The following is a 17,517-nucleotide window of genomic DNA, read 5'->3' as shown; positions in this document are numbered from 1 at the left end:
TATAGTCCTTTAACTGTATTTTTGCAAAAATACTGGAATAAGGAGCTAGTGTTCTCTTACATTTTCCAAAGCATAACAGTCAAAGCTTAAACTCTCGCACTAGAAGGTACGGCATTGTAAAACAGAAGAGGATTAAAACTCTAACCCTGTTTCTTTTTTGTTTTTAAATCTGTTTCAGATCATAAATTAGTTTTAAATACAACATTGTTCAATCCATTGTATACATAATAGAACAAGGAGGAAATAGATATTTATGCCTAAACCTCTCACGGTTCTAAAAGGCAGGGTGAAGGTGGGAGCTGCAGTCTCCAGAACAGTCACAGGATTATACAGTTTTCATAATCAATGGATAAGCTAAATTTAGTTTTTCTTTCTAACTTGTCAACAATAAAATCATTTACAAAGTGTGTTTGTATGTATATGTATATACAACACACAGCAAGACTCTGATTATCTTGGTATATGCATACCCCCTAGGTGCAGTGGGAAGTTTTGAGTTTTCAACAATGTAACCGGATAATGCACACCCTTGGAATGTTGGTCTATTTTTTTTTTTAAATGTACTACGTTTTGTTTGGGGAGAAGGTGAATGGTGCTCTAAAATAAGAGCACATTATTTACATGTAAATGCAACTGGTTATTTTTTTTAGTGATTTTCAGTTCACATTCCTAAATAATAAACAAGCTGGGTATTATCAAATTGCTCTTACCATTGCAAATGTTTGGAGTGTGCTGGTTGTAAAAAGCCTAGCTCTTAGAGCTGGAAATACTGCCATACCAGTAGGCCTTATGCACACCTCAGGATTTTTCAAGGTATAAGAAACTGTGAGGTTTAAAAAAAATGAGGGTGAATTAATTGGGAGAAATAGGTGTTTGGGGGATTACTGATTAGGTACAGAGCTTTTCACTTGTAGGTCACTTAGCGCAAACCTGTCCCGGTCAGTAGTGGCCTGACTGGCCCAGGTCAGTAGTGATCAGTTACCATCTAAAGGCTCTTGGGCCCCAGTGAAATGAGCTGGTGTTCTCCATCCTGAAGAGGGGTTCCAAAGAGGATGGAGCTCGGCTGTTCTCGGTGGTGGCAGATGGCAGAACAAGGAACAGTGGTCTCAAATTGCAGTGTGGGAGGTCTAGGTTGGATATTAGGAGAAACTATTTCACTAGGATGTTGGTGATGTACTGGAATGGGTTACCTAGGGAGGTGGTGGAATCTCCATTCTCAGAGGTTTTTGAGGCCTAGCTTGACAAAACTCTGGCTGGGATGATTTAGTTGGCGTTGGTCCTGCTTTGAGCAGGGGATTAGACTAGATGACCTCCTGAGGTCTCTTCCAACCCTAATCTTCTATGATTCAGGTTTTAGTAGAGAAGTGTCCATATTGCCACTTTTGACACTAATTAGCTACACCTTTGGTCATGGAAACTGAACTAATTCTCACCCCAAAAGTGGCCCTTCTCTAGATATGGCTGAGGTACATTGCATAACAATGTTGCTGCTACTACCTAATGTTATACCTGTTCAGTGTACAAACAGAGGACTTCAGACTCCAAAGCTGTCAGTCCAACACCTTACAGGCAGCTAGATAGAGAAACTCTGACACATACCTTTCTCCATTCCGCCAGGTTGCATCCCTTTTCTGGCTCCCGCAGAACATCTTGCTGTGGTTCTGGCTGCAACATTTTCCCACTTCTACTCTCTCTATGCACACCCCATCTTTTACTCTATGAAGTTGCGAGACATCCCCATCAACCTTCAACTGGCAGTGGCCAAGATAGCTATCTACCAATTCAGGAGGTGGAAGCTTGATGGGGAGGCTCTCTGAGAATGTGTGTTTTATTTTCATTCCCTGGTCAATTCTCTTCTCTGTGCAGAGTTTCTCTGGGTGACCTCTGCTCGCTCCTTGGATTCCTTCAGGGAGCAGTGAGTGCTGTGTGGGGTTCTCTGTTCAGTATCCCCATACAGTTCCCTCATTTTTAAACCTTTGACCTCCACCTCCATTGCTGTTTTATCATTTTGTTATTCCCAGTGTTTAGTTGATTCCCTCCCGTGTTTAAGGGAGTAGGTCTTTTGTTCTAGAGGGCTCCACCTTCAGGACTTCAGATTGGCCCATACCTTGCAGCGGCAATAAGTTATCTTAGATTTTAAATTTTAATTTGTTAATATTTTTGTTATAGGAAGAATGTTTTCCCTTCTCGCACTCTCTCTCTCTCCGTTCTGTACTGTTATAGTCATGTGACTATATGGTAAGAAAAGTAGAAAATGGGGCCGTGTACTAAATTGGTTCCCGATCCTCCTTTGCATTCTGCTATCAGAACTTCAGTAAGACTTCAGAGAGACAACAGAGGCAACTCTAGAGAAACCCAGTGCAGTATTGGGGGCCTTGTGGGTTCAATGGTGTTGGTTCGCTGGAGGGGAGAAGCTTACAAGTGAAATCGTGTGCTGATCACAAATGTAATTTCTTATCAGCCATTCCCTAAGGACCAATGCTCCTCCTTTAAATTCAAGCCACTGTACCTCCTTCATACTCTCTCCTCAAGTAGTGTTAAGAAATATAGTGCTGACATTTTATTATACTCCAAAATAATGAAATGAAATTAGTGGTGTGCATGTCCTTATACCCTCTTGCTTCCATTTGGAGCTGAAGTAATGACATCTTGATGCTGAGTTAACCACAAATTACCAGTACCGTGTGTTTGCTGGATTGCTTGCTTGTTTCTGATCAGTTGACTGACAGTTGGTGAGGAATCTTGATGGAAAAACCCATCATGATATAAATGGTTTTTTTGTTTTTAAAAGTAGGTATTTCCAAGGCTTCCTCATTATAAAACAAACTCTTTTTCTTTCTTTTGCTAACTAATTTAATTTTTTGTACTTGAAATGTAAGCATTTGAATGAGTGAGTGAGTGCAGCTGTCAAAAGCTTAACCAGCTGAAAACTATTGTCAGCATTTATTTTGCTCTAATAAATGACTCTCTGAAGCTATTTAGCAATCTGTAATCTAAATACAAGGCTATTGACCTATGATGGATAGCGTTGGATTCTGTTTGTAAGCTTTGACTTAAATTGTCCACTTAATTTGCTGCAGGTCAGATCACAGGATTAGTAATAAAAGTTATGTAGTTTGCATAAAAATAGCTAGAGGAACAGGATGAAAATCATTGCAAAGCGTTTATTAATGCAGTGATCTTTGCAGACATGTTGCATGGCAAATTAGTAGCGAACAAGATGACAATCATCTGTTCACTTAGGCCCCAAATCCAGGCTCCTGTCTCAAATTTCTGGGAATGAGCATTGAGAGTTACATGAAGAAAGAAGGTGAGAGGAAATCCTCTATCCAATGGCTGAGGAGTGGGGGCTGCAATGCTGAAACTTTGGAGTTTATACTGTTGGGAAGATTTTTACAGTGGCGGATACTCTTGCAGTGCCACACTGTGTTAAAAAACCTATGATGCCCATCTTACTAGGGAGATGGGCTCTACATACAAAGGCTGTCCAGTCCCCTATTCCAATCTTGATCCCTTCATTGTGTAACAGTATAGTACAGGTTCCATTGCCTTGGGGCCTTTTACACCTGCTAAGGTAGGGGCACGACTTAGTAGGAGAGTGGCTCAAGGTAATGCACTGCTACCGACCAATTCATCAAAAACCTCTGCATTGTAACTGGGTTTTCAGTTATTCTGGTGGTTTTGCCATAGATTTCATTGAGATTGGAGTCCAATCATACTCTTATAAAAGTGACCTTTTTAAAAAAAAGTCCAGTGCTTCCAAGTAGTAGGAAAAACTAAATGGAGCAAGTGTCCCATTGAATGTCATTTTAAACGAAGGATTTTTGCTCTGATGGCATTTTCAGGTTAGTTTTTACAAAGGTAATGTTGATTTGCCTTAGGCTGTAAGCATTTTGGGATTGTACCTTCATATGTTACAACATCTAGCACAATGAAGCCTGATGCCAATTAGACCTCTGCTACTACTGCTACAATTCAAACATTTAATAATAGTTGTTATTGTAACTAATTGGTTAAAAGCTGTATGGACCCTAACAGAAAGTTTGATTTTTTGCAGAAACAAAATAGTTAAATGTGGAAGAAAAATGAATCCCCTCATTTGGATTTTTTATTTGTAAAAACACTGGAACTGCTTGAATATATTAAATTCAGTAGTAGGCCATTACTTGCAGCAGTCAGTTCTAATAAGCCAAGGTTCGATGCATAGGGTAGACAATTTATGGTGTCTAGGTTCCTAGCTGTATTGCCAAATGAATTGTAAAGCTAAGTTGCTAATCACTTTTCCAAGTGGTCTCCTTGGGCCAAATTCACCTGGCAGTTACGTCCGTTAAAATCCAGTTTTGGCTGGGAGAAGTGGTCGAAGAGGATGCAGTTCACATCAGAATTGTTTTTCCCCCTAGAACAAAAAATACTAGAAGCTAAAACTTGATGTATTGCCATTTTGAAATTCTGTACCCAATGAATTATCGTCTTTGTTTGCTGACCCTTGATAAAGGTGGGACAGATTTATAGGAATGAAGTTGTAAATATTTTGTGTATTTAATCATTTTTTCCCCTCTGCCTGTTTAAACCTTTTTCCATTGCTATGCAATACATTTTCCCCGTATAAATTATATGTGGGAAATTAGTCTCAAGTTCCCTTAATTCAGAGAAATAGATATTCTATTTCTGATAAGTATGCAAAATATTTGTAACAAAATGTTAATATACTAAAAAAAATCAGATCTTGAGCCTTTTTTGTCTCTGTTTTTTGGATTTCATTATAAATTTGAAAATGGGCCATCTTCTCACAAAGTTAACTAAGATATATAATAGTCTGATCAAAAATTATTTTGTTTTTGAGCAGAGAGAGCTTCCTATCAATAACCTGCAGGATTGTGTTTTTGATACCAAAATAGTCATTTCTTTAGAAACTTAAAATAAAGTTAAATTCAGAGAGATACAGAATTGCACAAAATGGTGAGTATTTTTATGTGAAACTATACAAACTTAAATTTTGGAATTTCATGTAAGTTTGATGCATGACTATACTTGACCTCTCAGCATTAATACATTGTTCAAAAAACAACAAACTCTCCAGTAATTTTAGATGAATGCTTTGCTGGGTTCATATATATACCCTGATTATGTGTTTAAGAATCAAGGTCTTGATCCTGCAGAAATTTAAACCCAAACTTGATCCTGCAGAAACTTAAACCCAAACTTAACTTTGCACATGAATAGTACTATTGACTTCCATGGGATTATTCACAAGTCCAAAGTTAAGCACATGAGTGTTCTATCCTTTAAAAGGTTGGTATTGAATTTAATGTTGTCCTCTCAATTCAGGCGTTGGAGCTGCTCGAGCTGGGAACCTTACTTTCATGGTTGGTGGAGTGGAACAAGAGTTTGATGCTGCCAAAGAACTGCTGACATGCATGGGTTCCAATGTGATCTACTGTGGAGAGGTTGGAACTGGACAGGTAATGCTTACTGAATGTTCGGTATTCAATCAGCCTGGCCTTTCTCTTTTTGTTACCATATTTGTCTTCCATTTTAACCCAATTCCCTTTAATCTACCCCAAGTAAATTATCTAGAACTAGAATCCACAATGAAATCCAGTATAAAATGGTGGTATCAGCAAAAAAGTGCAAATTCTTCTACAAAATATCTCATGGTACCATTACCCAACATCTTGGCTTGGTAACCAATAATACACATCTGAATTAACATTTTCTCAGTTTGGTTAAGATTGTACTTTTTGGTGATAACAATTTTTTTTTTTAAATTGTGCAATAGAAATAGATTTATGGGACAGTCTGAAAAAGTAGGTAGCCTACACACTCAAAGCAAAGCAAGTGGAGTTACTGTGCTAGCAAAACTAAAATATTTCACACTATCTGAAGTATCCATAGGTCAGACTTCATTGACCTGATGCTATAGTACATTGATACTTACAGGTGTTACGTTTAGGGAAAGGTTGTTTAAACATATACAGTCAAAATCCTGTTGGAGCTGGCTGAAAAAAATCCTGTGATATCTACATGGAAGCGGAGAATCTTACTAGGTATTTAATTTATTTTCAGGCTGCAAAGATCTGCAACAACATGCTCTTAGCTATCAGTATGATTGGAACTGCTGAGGCTATGAATCTTGGAATCAGGTTTGTTGGATTTTATGTGTTTTTATATTAGCAGTTTTTATGTGCAGTGCTGGTTGACTTTTTTGTGGCTAGAGAATGATGATCAGAAGAAATAGATGAGATTCTGCCAGAAAAAAAGTAGAAGTGTTTCATTATTAGAATGCAATAAGGCTTATTTATTTGACCAAGAGTAGGACCCTTGAGAACATGAATGTTCTTTGCCATGGCCATAAAATATTACAAATATCTAAAGTTACATTATATTTTTTCTGTGATGTCTCAGTTTCTTCTGTTGTGATGATACAAGCACTATAAAATGTAAATGTACGTAGAAAACATGGAGATATATTTGTTTGAAGCATCGGCTAATGTACTGTGTATCACAACTGTTATGCTCCCACGTGGCTCCATTTGGCTTTATTTGCCCCAAAATGTGCTAAAAAGAAACCTCTAGCATTTTTTCATATCTCAAAAGAAACTAGGATGCAGTCATAAAATGTCAATTTACCCTCCTGTCAAACTTAACTACTGTTGTTTCTCATGCTCATCACAGATGCTTCCTTGTGAAAAATCCAAAATATATTCCATTACTTAGCTTTAACTATTTCCTGTTTTAAGAACAACATTTTTCTGTCACAGGTGATGTATCTGACTTGTAGGAAGCAACATTTTGAGATTTTAATTTCTAAAACCAATTTTTCTTTATTTTTAGGTATTCATTTTGTTACACATTTTTACGTTTCCAGTCCTGTGTGAACCTCTACATGTTAGAAGCCATTTAATTAAACTTTGCAATATTTTACCTTTGATTCCCTTGCCCAAGCTTACATCAATAGAAATACAGTTTGTAGGTCTATAAATAGAAAAGTCTGTGCTTCTGAGAAGATTATCCTGTAAATGCATAGCTTCTTAGGGTTTTCATGAATTATTCATCTCTTTTTAGATACACCTTTACAACCACCCGCGAGAAACTACAGATACTGCAGATATTTGTCAGTGCACTATTGCATGTCCTAGTATGGTTTTTGATATAAACTACAAAAACAGTAAGAGGGCTTCAGAAATTTAAATAAAAGTGCATATGCGCACACGTGCGTGCACACACTCACACAAAAGGCAGGGTAATGGACTCACATTTCCTCTTAATTACCATATCAAGATGCAGTTGTTTTATTGAATTGCCCTTGTCTCAGATGTTAGGCTATCTTGACCTATTAAGTTGTCATGTTGTAATTGAGATAAAAGAGGAATTTGCTTTGCATCAGTGCTAATTGGTTTATCAATATCCTGTACCATTTACATTTTAAAAATGAGTGTCTGTACGATACATAGTGAAGCATATCAGTACCAAGCCATAATAAAATTGGTAGGGTTGTATACAACTATTATAATTCAGGATGGTAAAGCTGTATCGTGGTCAGTTTTAAGTGTTGGTACACTTAATGAAAAATCAATTCCATATGACTTTGTTATATATTTGTCCACATTTCTAGGGATTATTTTACTTGTTCGTTCGTTTTGTTTTATTTTAAGAGGCCTTGAACACACATTCTTGGCATTAAATCCCATGTGAAACTAATACGTGTTTGCAGCTGCTATAGCCTGCAAGTGTCTGGATTGTCTTATTACAGGTTAATTTTTTCTCTCAGGAGTGTTGAGTGAATTTGGGTTGTGTGAAAGTAGCATTCTGATCGTGCATGCTAATACCAGATTTTAGTGAAGGCAGGCATTGTGCAAGCTTCCTCACCTCACAGCAACGGTAATGCAGCTCAGCTTGAACTGCTATTCCTATACTGCGGATTGCTTGAGTACAGACTGTTCATCATACCAAATAACATGAGGGTTTGTTATATATGCCCTAATGAAAGACCATGGAAATAAATGGTAGTCTTTCCATGGGCATTAATGGGCTTTGGATTAAGCTCATGGAGGGTACCTTTTCCACTTTTAACAAAAGTAGGATTTTTCCATAGGTGAAATTCTTGTGTGTATAAATCCGTTGTGTGACCTAGTCTCGGTATTTCAAGTTATGGAGGTAGTGTCCTTCTTCAAAACAACTTGCCTGACTCGGTTTAATCACAGTTAATTGACATGATGCTGAGCACAATTTGTTGCAGTCTATACTGGCCACTAGGTTGTGGTCATCATCATAATGTCATCTAACTGGATTATTCCCCACAGTGTTCAAACAGGATGAAGTTGTTTGTTGTAGATAAGCCCAAAGGATAGTAGTGGCTGGGGGTTAGAGAAGTGGAAATCTGAGTGCAACTAATTAAGTTGATACGTGTCTGGCATTGAAAGTCCAACTTCTGACAATGGGGAAAGCTTACTGGTAGCTTTACTAACTTGAAACTGCTAGGGCTTTTTTATGTGTCTTGGGCTGGGAAGGTTGGATATTGAGCAGGGTTGCAAAGAAACAAGGAAATGTCCAGCAGAAAAAGAGAAATTGAATACGCACATGAAAACATCCTGCAACCAAACAAGGTAACTTTGCTGGGTTTCTCTTTCCTAGAAGAAAGATACTTCATTAACACAAGCCCTCATATTTGGGCTTGTGTTAATGGACTTCTGCTCCACTACAGAATTTGCCAACAGTGCTGCATTGCTTTCATTTTCTTACAGGCACAGGGTCTCTTTATATTAGTTTAGAATCACTAAAACAAGTACGTCTCTTATTTTCTGTGAGATTTACATATGTATTTTTGAAATGACAGATTTGTTCCATAATACAGTATACTGAGAGCTTCCCCAATTGGTCAGGGGTGCTGGAATCATTTTTAGAGTGGGGGTGCTGAGTCATTGAACCAGACTGTAAACCCTGTAATAATGGAATCCACTTCAAGCCAGCACCCCTAGTTCAAGCACCTATGAAATTGGTACCAGTGAGCATAAATTTCCCAGTAGAAAACTCCCACAAAAAGCAGTATCCCAATCACTAAAGGAGTGCTATATTTATATTCAATTTGCTCCTCTGGGTTTTGTTTTCTTTTTTCTTTTCTTTTAATTTAAAAAAAAAAAAAAAAAGGTGTGGGAACCATATTTCTTCTTGCATGATAACTTCATTTACAAATGAAGGTGACTCGTTTTATTAGAAGCGTTTACTTATTAACTAGTTTCAGATTTATAATTTGGATTTTTAAGTGACTTTTATTTGTTTTGATCATTGAGTTCTGGCAATTCTTAAAATTGTTGAATTGCCTTTTTAATTTATTTTTTTTCTATTCACTGCATGGCCCTTTATGAATGTTGATAATAAAAAGTAGTAGAAAGATGTAGGGACAAAATACTGGAAAGTAACATACATTTTGATTTAGAGCTTTTCTTTACCCATTTTAGTGCTGCAGTCTGATAGTGAAAGTGTCTAGTATGAGAGGTTTAGCACGTGTGTGTGGATGTGCATCCATGTTTGTACATATGTGTATATGTATATTGCTCTAAGCTATAATATATTGCTGCCAAAGCAATAGACAGACTGCACCTAAATTTCATTAATGAGAAATTAAAATATATATTGATACTGTCAGCAACATCAGATTACTGTTTTTCTTCTTTTTTCTACTTGGGTTGCTGACCATCTCAGTTTGTAGTGGCCTCCTTTTATTGATCTTTGGGTTCTCAGGTAAAAAAAAAAAAAAGAAGTATTAGCAAGATAAAGCTTGAAAATTTAAAGCAACTATTGTAGATATCTGACTTGCAACTAAGTCATGTGGAGATTGCTGCTGGGGCTGCCTGCACAGTCTTAGGGTATGTCTGCACTGCAATTAGGCACTCATGGCTGGCCTGTGCCAGCTGACTTCAGCTTGGGCTAAGGGGCCATTTAATTACCGTATAGATGTATTGGTTCAGGCTCAAACTCTGTGACCGTCCCGCCTCACAACCCGAATGTCTACACTGCAGCTAAGCAGCCCCTTAGTCCAAGCCCCAGAAGCTCGAGTCAGCGGGCATGGGCCAGCTGTGGGTTTTTAATTGCAGCGTTGACATACCTTTAAGAGACCATGTGATGGTGACAATAGGTAGCACAGGATTTTATAATTAGTTTGGGAGCTAGAGAGCCACAAAAGAGCTACAAGGTTTGTCTATATCAGACGTCTTCCTAAAAAATTCCCTTTATATTTATTACAACCAAGTCCAGTCTCCTGTCTACCATGAGAGAAACTACAGTGGCCACCACAAATGTAGCAAAAGATTCTTTTTTCTCCTATAGAGTTTTATTATGGGCCAGGTTGTGCCTGGCTGCTTTGTGGGTGTACAGGTGCGTCTGAGGATAGAAGAATTTCCTCTTCCTTTTATGCCATTGTTTAGCAGCCAAGCACTGTTGTAGTCCTTGCACTCCAGTCTCTGGATTGCTATCTCTGTATGCATCTGTGGGGCACAAGATACCACAAGGTGGAGCTGAGGGGGTGGGAAGGACAATTGCAGAAGAGCTGGGCAGGCATGCAGGAAAGAACCATGCTATGCCCCCCTGTGGGGATGTAGCACTGGGTGAACACTGGGAAATTTTGGAAGGAATGGCTGGAGACACCTGGGTCGCACTCTGGGGCAGTGTGACTGTGCTGCCCTCGAAGTGGTTCTGTACCTAAATGGCATGATCAAGCTGTGTGTGAATATTAATATTCCATTCAGAGTACGTGGATGATAAAAACCACGCTGGTGTACGCATTTCTTCTAGTGATGGGTGAGTCTCAAAAGCTTCTGTCTGAATAATTTTATCTGAAAGATCAGATGCTGCTTACCCAAAGCATCTCAGGCTGGAAATTTCTCAAGAGTTTTTAGCTACTTCCTAGTCTCATTCAGAAAATCCCAGAACTGCCTTTCTTGAGGGGCGGGGCGAGGGGGGTTGTCATGTCTGACTGCTGATTTGTTGTTACTACAGACTGAAACAGGGAAGAAGTTTGTGAAATTTTTAAAATAAGTTGGTAAAGACTTTTTTTTTCAAATTTCAATGAATGTGGTTGGGTTTTTAACGGTGCTTAGAATTGTTCTTTTTATCCAGAGCTGTGTGTCCATCTTTATTTTCTACCTCCCTGGTAGCTCATGAGTATTTCTGTTGAAGATGCATTGATTTGCTACAGCAATTGTTTTTGTGTTACATTATTAATAATGTTGGGATATTGGCTGCTTTCTCTGTGTCTGGAAGAACATTTTGGCAACTGTAAATGCACACACGTGTGCACATACTCTTGCCACGTCCAGTGGCAAGTTATTATGGGGACTGACAGACTGTCATCATTTTGATAGTTTGAGCAGTATATCTCTAGAACAGCAATGGAGTTCTTATGCAGAAAGTATCATATGTTCCTAGCCAATTTACAGGGAAACAGCAATAACATTTTATCATGGTTGAGAGCCCAGTAGCTGCTTCCTATTAAACTTGCCCTTTCAGATACCTGTCTTGGATTAATTTGTTGATTTCAAATGGAAACTCAGTCTTCTCCACTGAAGCATGACTTTCTAGGATAGACTCTCACTGAATGACAATTACTGTATATTCTAGCTAGTTTCAGACCATTACAAGCTTTGAGCGCAGTGGAAGACAGAGGACTTCTTCAGTAACTGATTTTAATACATGTCTAATTTTAACTGTCAGTTATATTTGCACCAGTAGATGAATTCTCAGAAAGATGAAATGCAAAACACTTCTAACTTGCTCTTTTTAATGATACACTTGCTGCCAAAAAAAAAAATGTATTGCAGGTCTTCTGAAGTGAATCTGCATGGTGCATAAGAGCATCAAAATTTAGAAAATAGAGAGTCAAACTGACACACAAATCTTTTCCCCCACCACAAGCAAGAATCTTTTTACATAGCCTTTCCACATCTAGTGCTGAAAATTCATTCAGTGTATATTTACAGTGTCTATATTTTTAAAATGTATTTTGTTCAAGGGACTGACTGGAATGCTAGCAGGACAATACTCATTTTGGGGGGAGGGATTATATGCATTTTAAGATTTTGCCTCTTCCTCTCCACCCCAGTCTTGCAGTGTAAACTCCATTGGAAGCTGTAGCTAAGGTCCAGTGGAGGTGCTGGGCTGCTGAAGGGGCTTAGCCTGGAGACAGAACAAACAAACCAGTGTTCTGTGTGGCTGAGAGATCAGGAGTCCTATATGTTCTTAATATTCTTTTTAGTCAATGTTCCAATGTACAACTTATTTGGATGAGAACACTTCTAATAATATTTTTATTCATAAAGTAGTCCTTGCTGAGGCCTTTGATGCACTATAAAAGATAAAACATGATTAAAATGCAATCAAAACATAATGGTGGGGGGAAATGCTTTCAATTTAAAAATCAAATGAAATAAAAACTGAAAGCTCAATTCAAAAAGGAGGGAGAGGGGAGTATAATAAGGCCCTGATGCAAATGAAGTCAATAAGAAACTATTGCACTGACTTCCATGGGCTGTAGCATCAGGCCCTAAATATGGGACTAACATGGTAATTCTAAAAAGCACCTTTGAAATATTAGGTATTTTTAAAAGGAGGGGGGAATATTTGAGACGTATTTCCAAGGGAGCAGGATCCACACCTTAGTACTCACCATATAAAGTGTCATTTTATATTTGAGAAGTTGTAACTTACAAATGTTAAATTTAACATTTGTTATTTTTGCAAATTCCACTAATAAATGACCCTTAATCTCTCATAAATTAAATATTGCATGCGACAAACAAAGATTCTTATTATTAGTTTGGATACACTGCTGATCTGTTGTTGCTACAATTAAAGAATTGGTGCAAAGAGGAGAAATCTTCTCTTTGTGAGAAGGTAAAACCAGTGCAGGATTAAGGCATAAACTAACTAAACTACAGTTTAGGGCCTCGCAAATGAGCAGACTCTTTTTTTTTTTTTTTTTTTTTTTTTTAAACTGATTCCATTTCAAATTTTATCAAAATTGGTTGATAAATAAAGGAGGTATGGGAAAAAGAAGATTCTCTCTAAATATAGACATTTTCGTTCAAATATGACAAAAATATACACATCTGGCTACACAAATACCCTTATCCTTCAATGATTGTTCATTATTGACAGGCGGGAGGCCAGGCCTGAGGAAAAAACGATAATTGCACTTGTAAAATTAGTATTTCTACAAGTAAGTCTGCTATCAGTCTCCTAAGGCAGCGTTTTGTTGGCCAGCTACTACAGGTAAAATTCTGATCTGCCTCCATAATTTATTTAAATGAATAATCTCACTGCTGATAAAATGGGAAAAATGTGAGGTTGGAGACAGCAGTGTCATGAAGCAATCCTGCCAAGCTCATACTCTGAGACTCATCCTAGGAGAGACGTTATGTATAGCATCCCCTTTGGCTGGTAATAGCTGGAAGGCTGCCATCTTTAGTTCACGGTCCAGCACGCTCAGACATATAGTGCCTTCGGTCCTGTTTTTCTTCATTTTCTTAAGTGTTGGTGTGTTCTTTCTTCTTTTGATCTGTACATACATACAGTTGTGTATTTTAGTGTGCATGACACTTTCTGCTTCATGCACTATCCGTTCTTCACATGATTGAGTTTGCAGGTGATCATCTTGTGGATCTTGAGGAGGATAAATTTTTGTTGGCTTTCCTCCGTCAGTTTCGGGAACCTTCGCTGCATTTTTATAGCACGGCAAAAGAAAAATCCCAGCAATTCATTTTTTTTGTAGCAAAAATTAAAATGGAATAAACATTTTGTAAATCTATTTTATATATAGTCTGGATAAACTTTGTATTTCCCTATCAAAATAAATCATATGTTTTTTTCATTTATTCATATGAAAAGAAGGATACTTTTCCTTATTTATGGCTTTAAAAAATTATATATCCTCTCTTGTTTGCTTGTGAGAACTTTTGTGTCTATATATTCAGTGTCCTTTTTATGAAAAAAATGAATTTATTATTTATGTTCTGGAGCTGCTTATACTTGACATAGCTTAGGACCTCAGAATGTCATAATCCGGCCCTGGGTAAAATTGACTTGGAATTATGGTATGAAACATATTTTATGTTCAGTCTTGTCAGTTTTCTTACAGGAAGTATATGACTATAGTAGGTAGTACAGTCTCTTTCAAAAATTCTTGTTCTGCTTTGCATTAGGAGATACAGGAGATAATTGTGTCTGAATTCTTTTTTCATGGAGAGTGCAACTGAATATAAACAGAACCTGTAAAAAATATTGCTACCAATTATTGATATAAATGCAGTTGGTGTAAAATTACATTTGCAACTTGATATTCAGCAAAAACACAAAATAATAACAGGTCTAACAACTCAGTATGTTAAAGTAATATCTTGACTACATTTCTTTTAAAGTCCACAATGAACAGCAGTTTATGCCATCAGCTCAGTGATAGAACAAATGATGTTTCTGCTTGGACAAGCTTTGTTTTATCAGGATCAGTAACCTTATCAGCAGTTGACCCAGAACTATAATGCATGTCTGTGAACAGATAGAGAGCATATGTCACAGTTTTATGCAGACTTGCTTCCTAAGCAAGAGTGTATAATGAAGATTTAATAATACTAAAAACTAGTTTGCAAGTGTGAACAACAGTAAATGTTGTTGTTTTTTAAAAGGGATAACATTTTTCAGTCTCCTTATTGTTAATATTACATTGCTTACATTAATGAGTAAATATATACCCATAAATTCACCAAAACATACTTCCATAATGCACCTTTTATTTGCCAATACTTAGTTCTGAAATAGTTCATCCAGTTTCAAAGATTATCATTTGGCTGCAAGGGTATGAAGCACAGGTATTCAGTAGCATGTGGAAGAACTGAAAACTTCTTCTGGTAATAGGCATACAAGAGAACTGCTATTCTCAGAGGGCCTTCATTTTGCTTGCATTTTCAGGTGAAAGGTCTTTTCATAGCGCAGAAGGCAGAAGCTTTGAGAACGTATTGCTTAAACGATAGATTGATGCCCTTTAATTTAAGATGGGGATCTCCTCCCCCCATATCAATACTCTATCATTTTTCTTGACTTATAATAACGGGAGAGAAATGATAGTGTGGTCCTAGCGTATAAAACAAGTCACCCATATCTTGTGCATTTTGACATTAACACTTCTCTTCCTTGACCTTTGACAGGTTAGGTCTTGACCCAAAACTGCTGGCTAAAATCCTAAATATGAGTTCAGGCCGTTGTTGGTCAAGCGACACTTACAACCCTGTTCCAGGAGTAATGGAAGGAGTACCTTCTGCTAATAATTACCAAGGTGGCTTTGGAACAACGCTCATGGCTAAGGTATATAAATATAATCATAAGTATAGAAAGAACTGTTTTATTGTTCTTGAGTGCCAGAATGCATGAGAAATCTGTCTATGTTGTGGGTGTGGTCTCCCTGAATATCACTGATGGCTTATACCACACTTCTAACAGTGTGCCACATTTTCAGCGGACACTGGATGGAATGCAATGTTCTTCCCTCAGTTAAAATTGTTAATGGTGTTTGGAATTATGTGCATTCCTGGAGAGGACCACTCATTACTGTAGCTCTGAATTATCAGCTGAATCCTTGATAGGTGTGGTTGTAGGGTTTCTCTTAGTGTAGGATCAGTGAAGATTAGTGTTATGACTCTGTGTTCCAAAGACTGTCAACAAAGCCACATCCTCCCTCTTTGAAGTTGGACTACTTCCAGCAGCGCATGCTCCTGGTCAACTAGTGGCTATATAGAACAATTCCTAGCAGTTGTGTAGGATTAGATCCTCAGATGATATAAATCGGTGTATTTCTGTTGACTTCAGTGGAATTATCTGATTTACACTAGCCTAGGATTTGGCCCACAGTGTCTTCCAATTGGCAATCTCAAAGGGCTTCACAATCATTGATTGGCTTAAGCCTCTCAACACCCCTGTGGGGTAGATGTAAGTATTATACTTATTGGTGTGGACATGGAGACAATGAGATTTTAAATTGTGACCTCTGTATTTAATGAGGAACCCTAACTGCTCAGCTGAGCTGTTTCAGGGTGGATTTTAACCTTGTACTTGTATCCTACAGTCCTGAAGGGTGGGTATGAAGGAAGTACCCCCCTCTATGCTCTGAGGCTTGCCCAGGGATCCTGGCTGGAAGCCAGAGTCTCGACCCATTTCCCTCCTCCATGCTGGAAGTAGGAGAGATGACATGAAGGGAGCCATATGCTGCATGAGACATGCAGTGTCATGCTCTGGGCCCATGACCAGGCAGCCCATTGTGTTATAGGGATCTTGCATCAGATCTTTTAAATCCAGCAACTACACTAGACCCTGCCAAAGTTGTGACTGTAATTTAAACCCTTAACCGCGCCCTCCTGAAACCAGACCTCTGAGATGCTGGGTGGCAGGTGAGAAAATCCACATGGCAGTTTGCCACATGGGAAAATTCTCATCCAATTGGCAACTGGCCTAGCCTCTGGCATCATAAAAGATCCAGCTCACTAGGTAAGGGTGAGCAAGATGGTGATGGAATGGAGCCCAGCTGGCTACTTGCCAGTTGCAAGAGCAAACAGGGCCCAAAATGGCCACCCACCAGCAGCAAGGGCAAGCAGATGCTATCCCCTTCCTCTGGCAGGCAAGAGCCATCAGCCGGCCCCTTATGACAGGCTCTATCACCTGGATACTGCCTGTGCCCTACCGCCCAAGGAAAGGGGAGGGAACAGCAGAGAAGCAGTACTCTCCCCCTCCCTCTCCCACAGACACACATTCTACAGGGAGGTGGGATCTCAGGGAGCAAATGTAGCACTGCCCCAGCCAAATAGATGACTAACAGGTCAAATACAGACACAAACAGCCCATATTTCCTTGCCTTCTCTCTATTGGAGATGCAAAAGTGATGCTTTCGTGGTGCAAAGAGAGACAGTAATCTTCTCTCTCCTGTAATATCTGATGAAAGAGGTGGAAGAATGAAACTTTCAGTATCTTCCTTACTATTGCAACTGCCTCCTCTCCTGTCTCTCTTGAGGTCCCATATTGCTCCTTTCCAGTGCATCCACAATGCAGTAGCTAAATAATTTCCTCACTTGATCGACATCCCATTGTGTCACTATCTTCTCACATCTATTATCCTTGCTCTTAAAGTCTTTGCACAATGCTGATCCCTTCTCCTCCTTTGCTCTTTTCTCTTATTATTTTCCAACTTTCTCTCTTCCATCCCCTCTTGTTCCCTTCTCCCTCCTTGCTGTTTGTGCCTACCCTTTATACCTGAAGCTACTTCCCCATCAGTGCTCCAGGCTCCATCCCTCTTTTCATTCTATCATCATCCAAACCCCACATGCTCCTTGTGATCTTTATCTGTCTTTTTATAGAATAAACTCTGCAGGGCAGGAATTTACTGTGTGTGCTGTGCTGCACAGAACACTTTTGGTTTGGAGCTTAATTTTCCTTTTTTAAAAGTAAACATTTGGAGCTTGCATGCCACAGGCCTCTTCACAG

The 17,517-nt window shown here is 38.5% G+C and overlaps 1 protein-coding gene across 2 annotated transcripts in view; it reads left to right on the top strand.

Moving 5' to 3' along the window:
• Positions 1 to 17,517, top strand: part of HIBADH (3-hydroxyisobutyrate dehydrogenase) — a 138,495-nt gene that overhangs the window by 114,948 nt on the left and 6,030 nt on the right. For both annotated transcript variants that reach the window (XM_032773801.2, XM_075062416.1), the window contains 3 exons: positions 5,329 to 5,462; positions 6,067 to 6,143; positions 15,195 to 15,351. In XM_032773801.2, coding sequence (XP_032629692.1) covers positions 5,329 to 5,462; positions 6,067 to 6,143; positions 15,195 to 15,351 — 368 coding nt within the window. The remainder of the gene's footprint in view (positions 1 to 5,328; positions 5,463 to 6,066; positions 6,144 to 15,194; positions 15,352 to 17,517) is intronic.

The sequence above is a fragment of the Chelonoidis abingdonii genome, chromosome 2, assembly GCF_003597395.2.
Source record: "Chelonoidis abingdonii isolate Lonesome George chromosome 2, CheloAbing_2.0, whole genome shotgun sequence".
NCBI lineage: Eukaryota > Metazoa > Chordata > Testudines > Testudinidae > Chelonoidis > Chelonoidis abingdonii.
The sequence above is the reverse complement of the archived record's forward strand: the minus strand, read 5'-3'. Positions and strand labels throughout refer to the sequence as shown.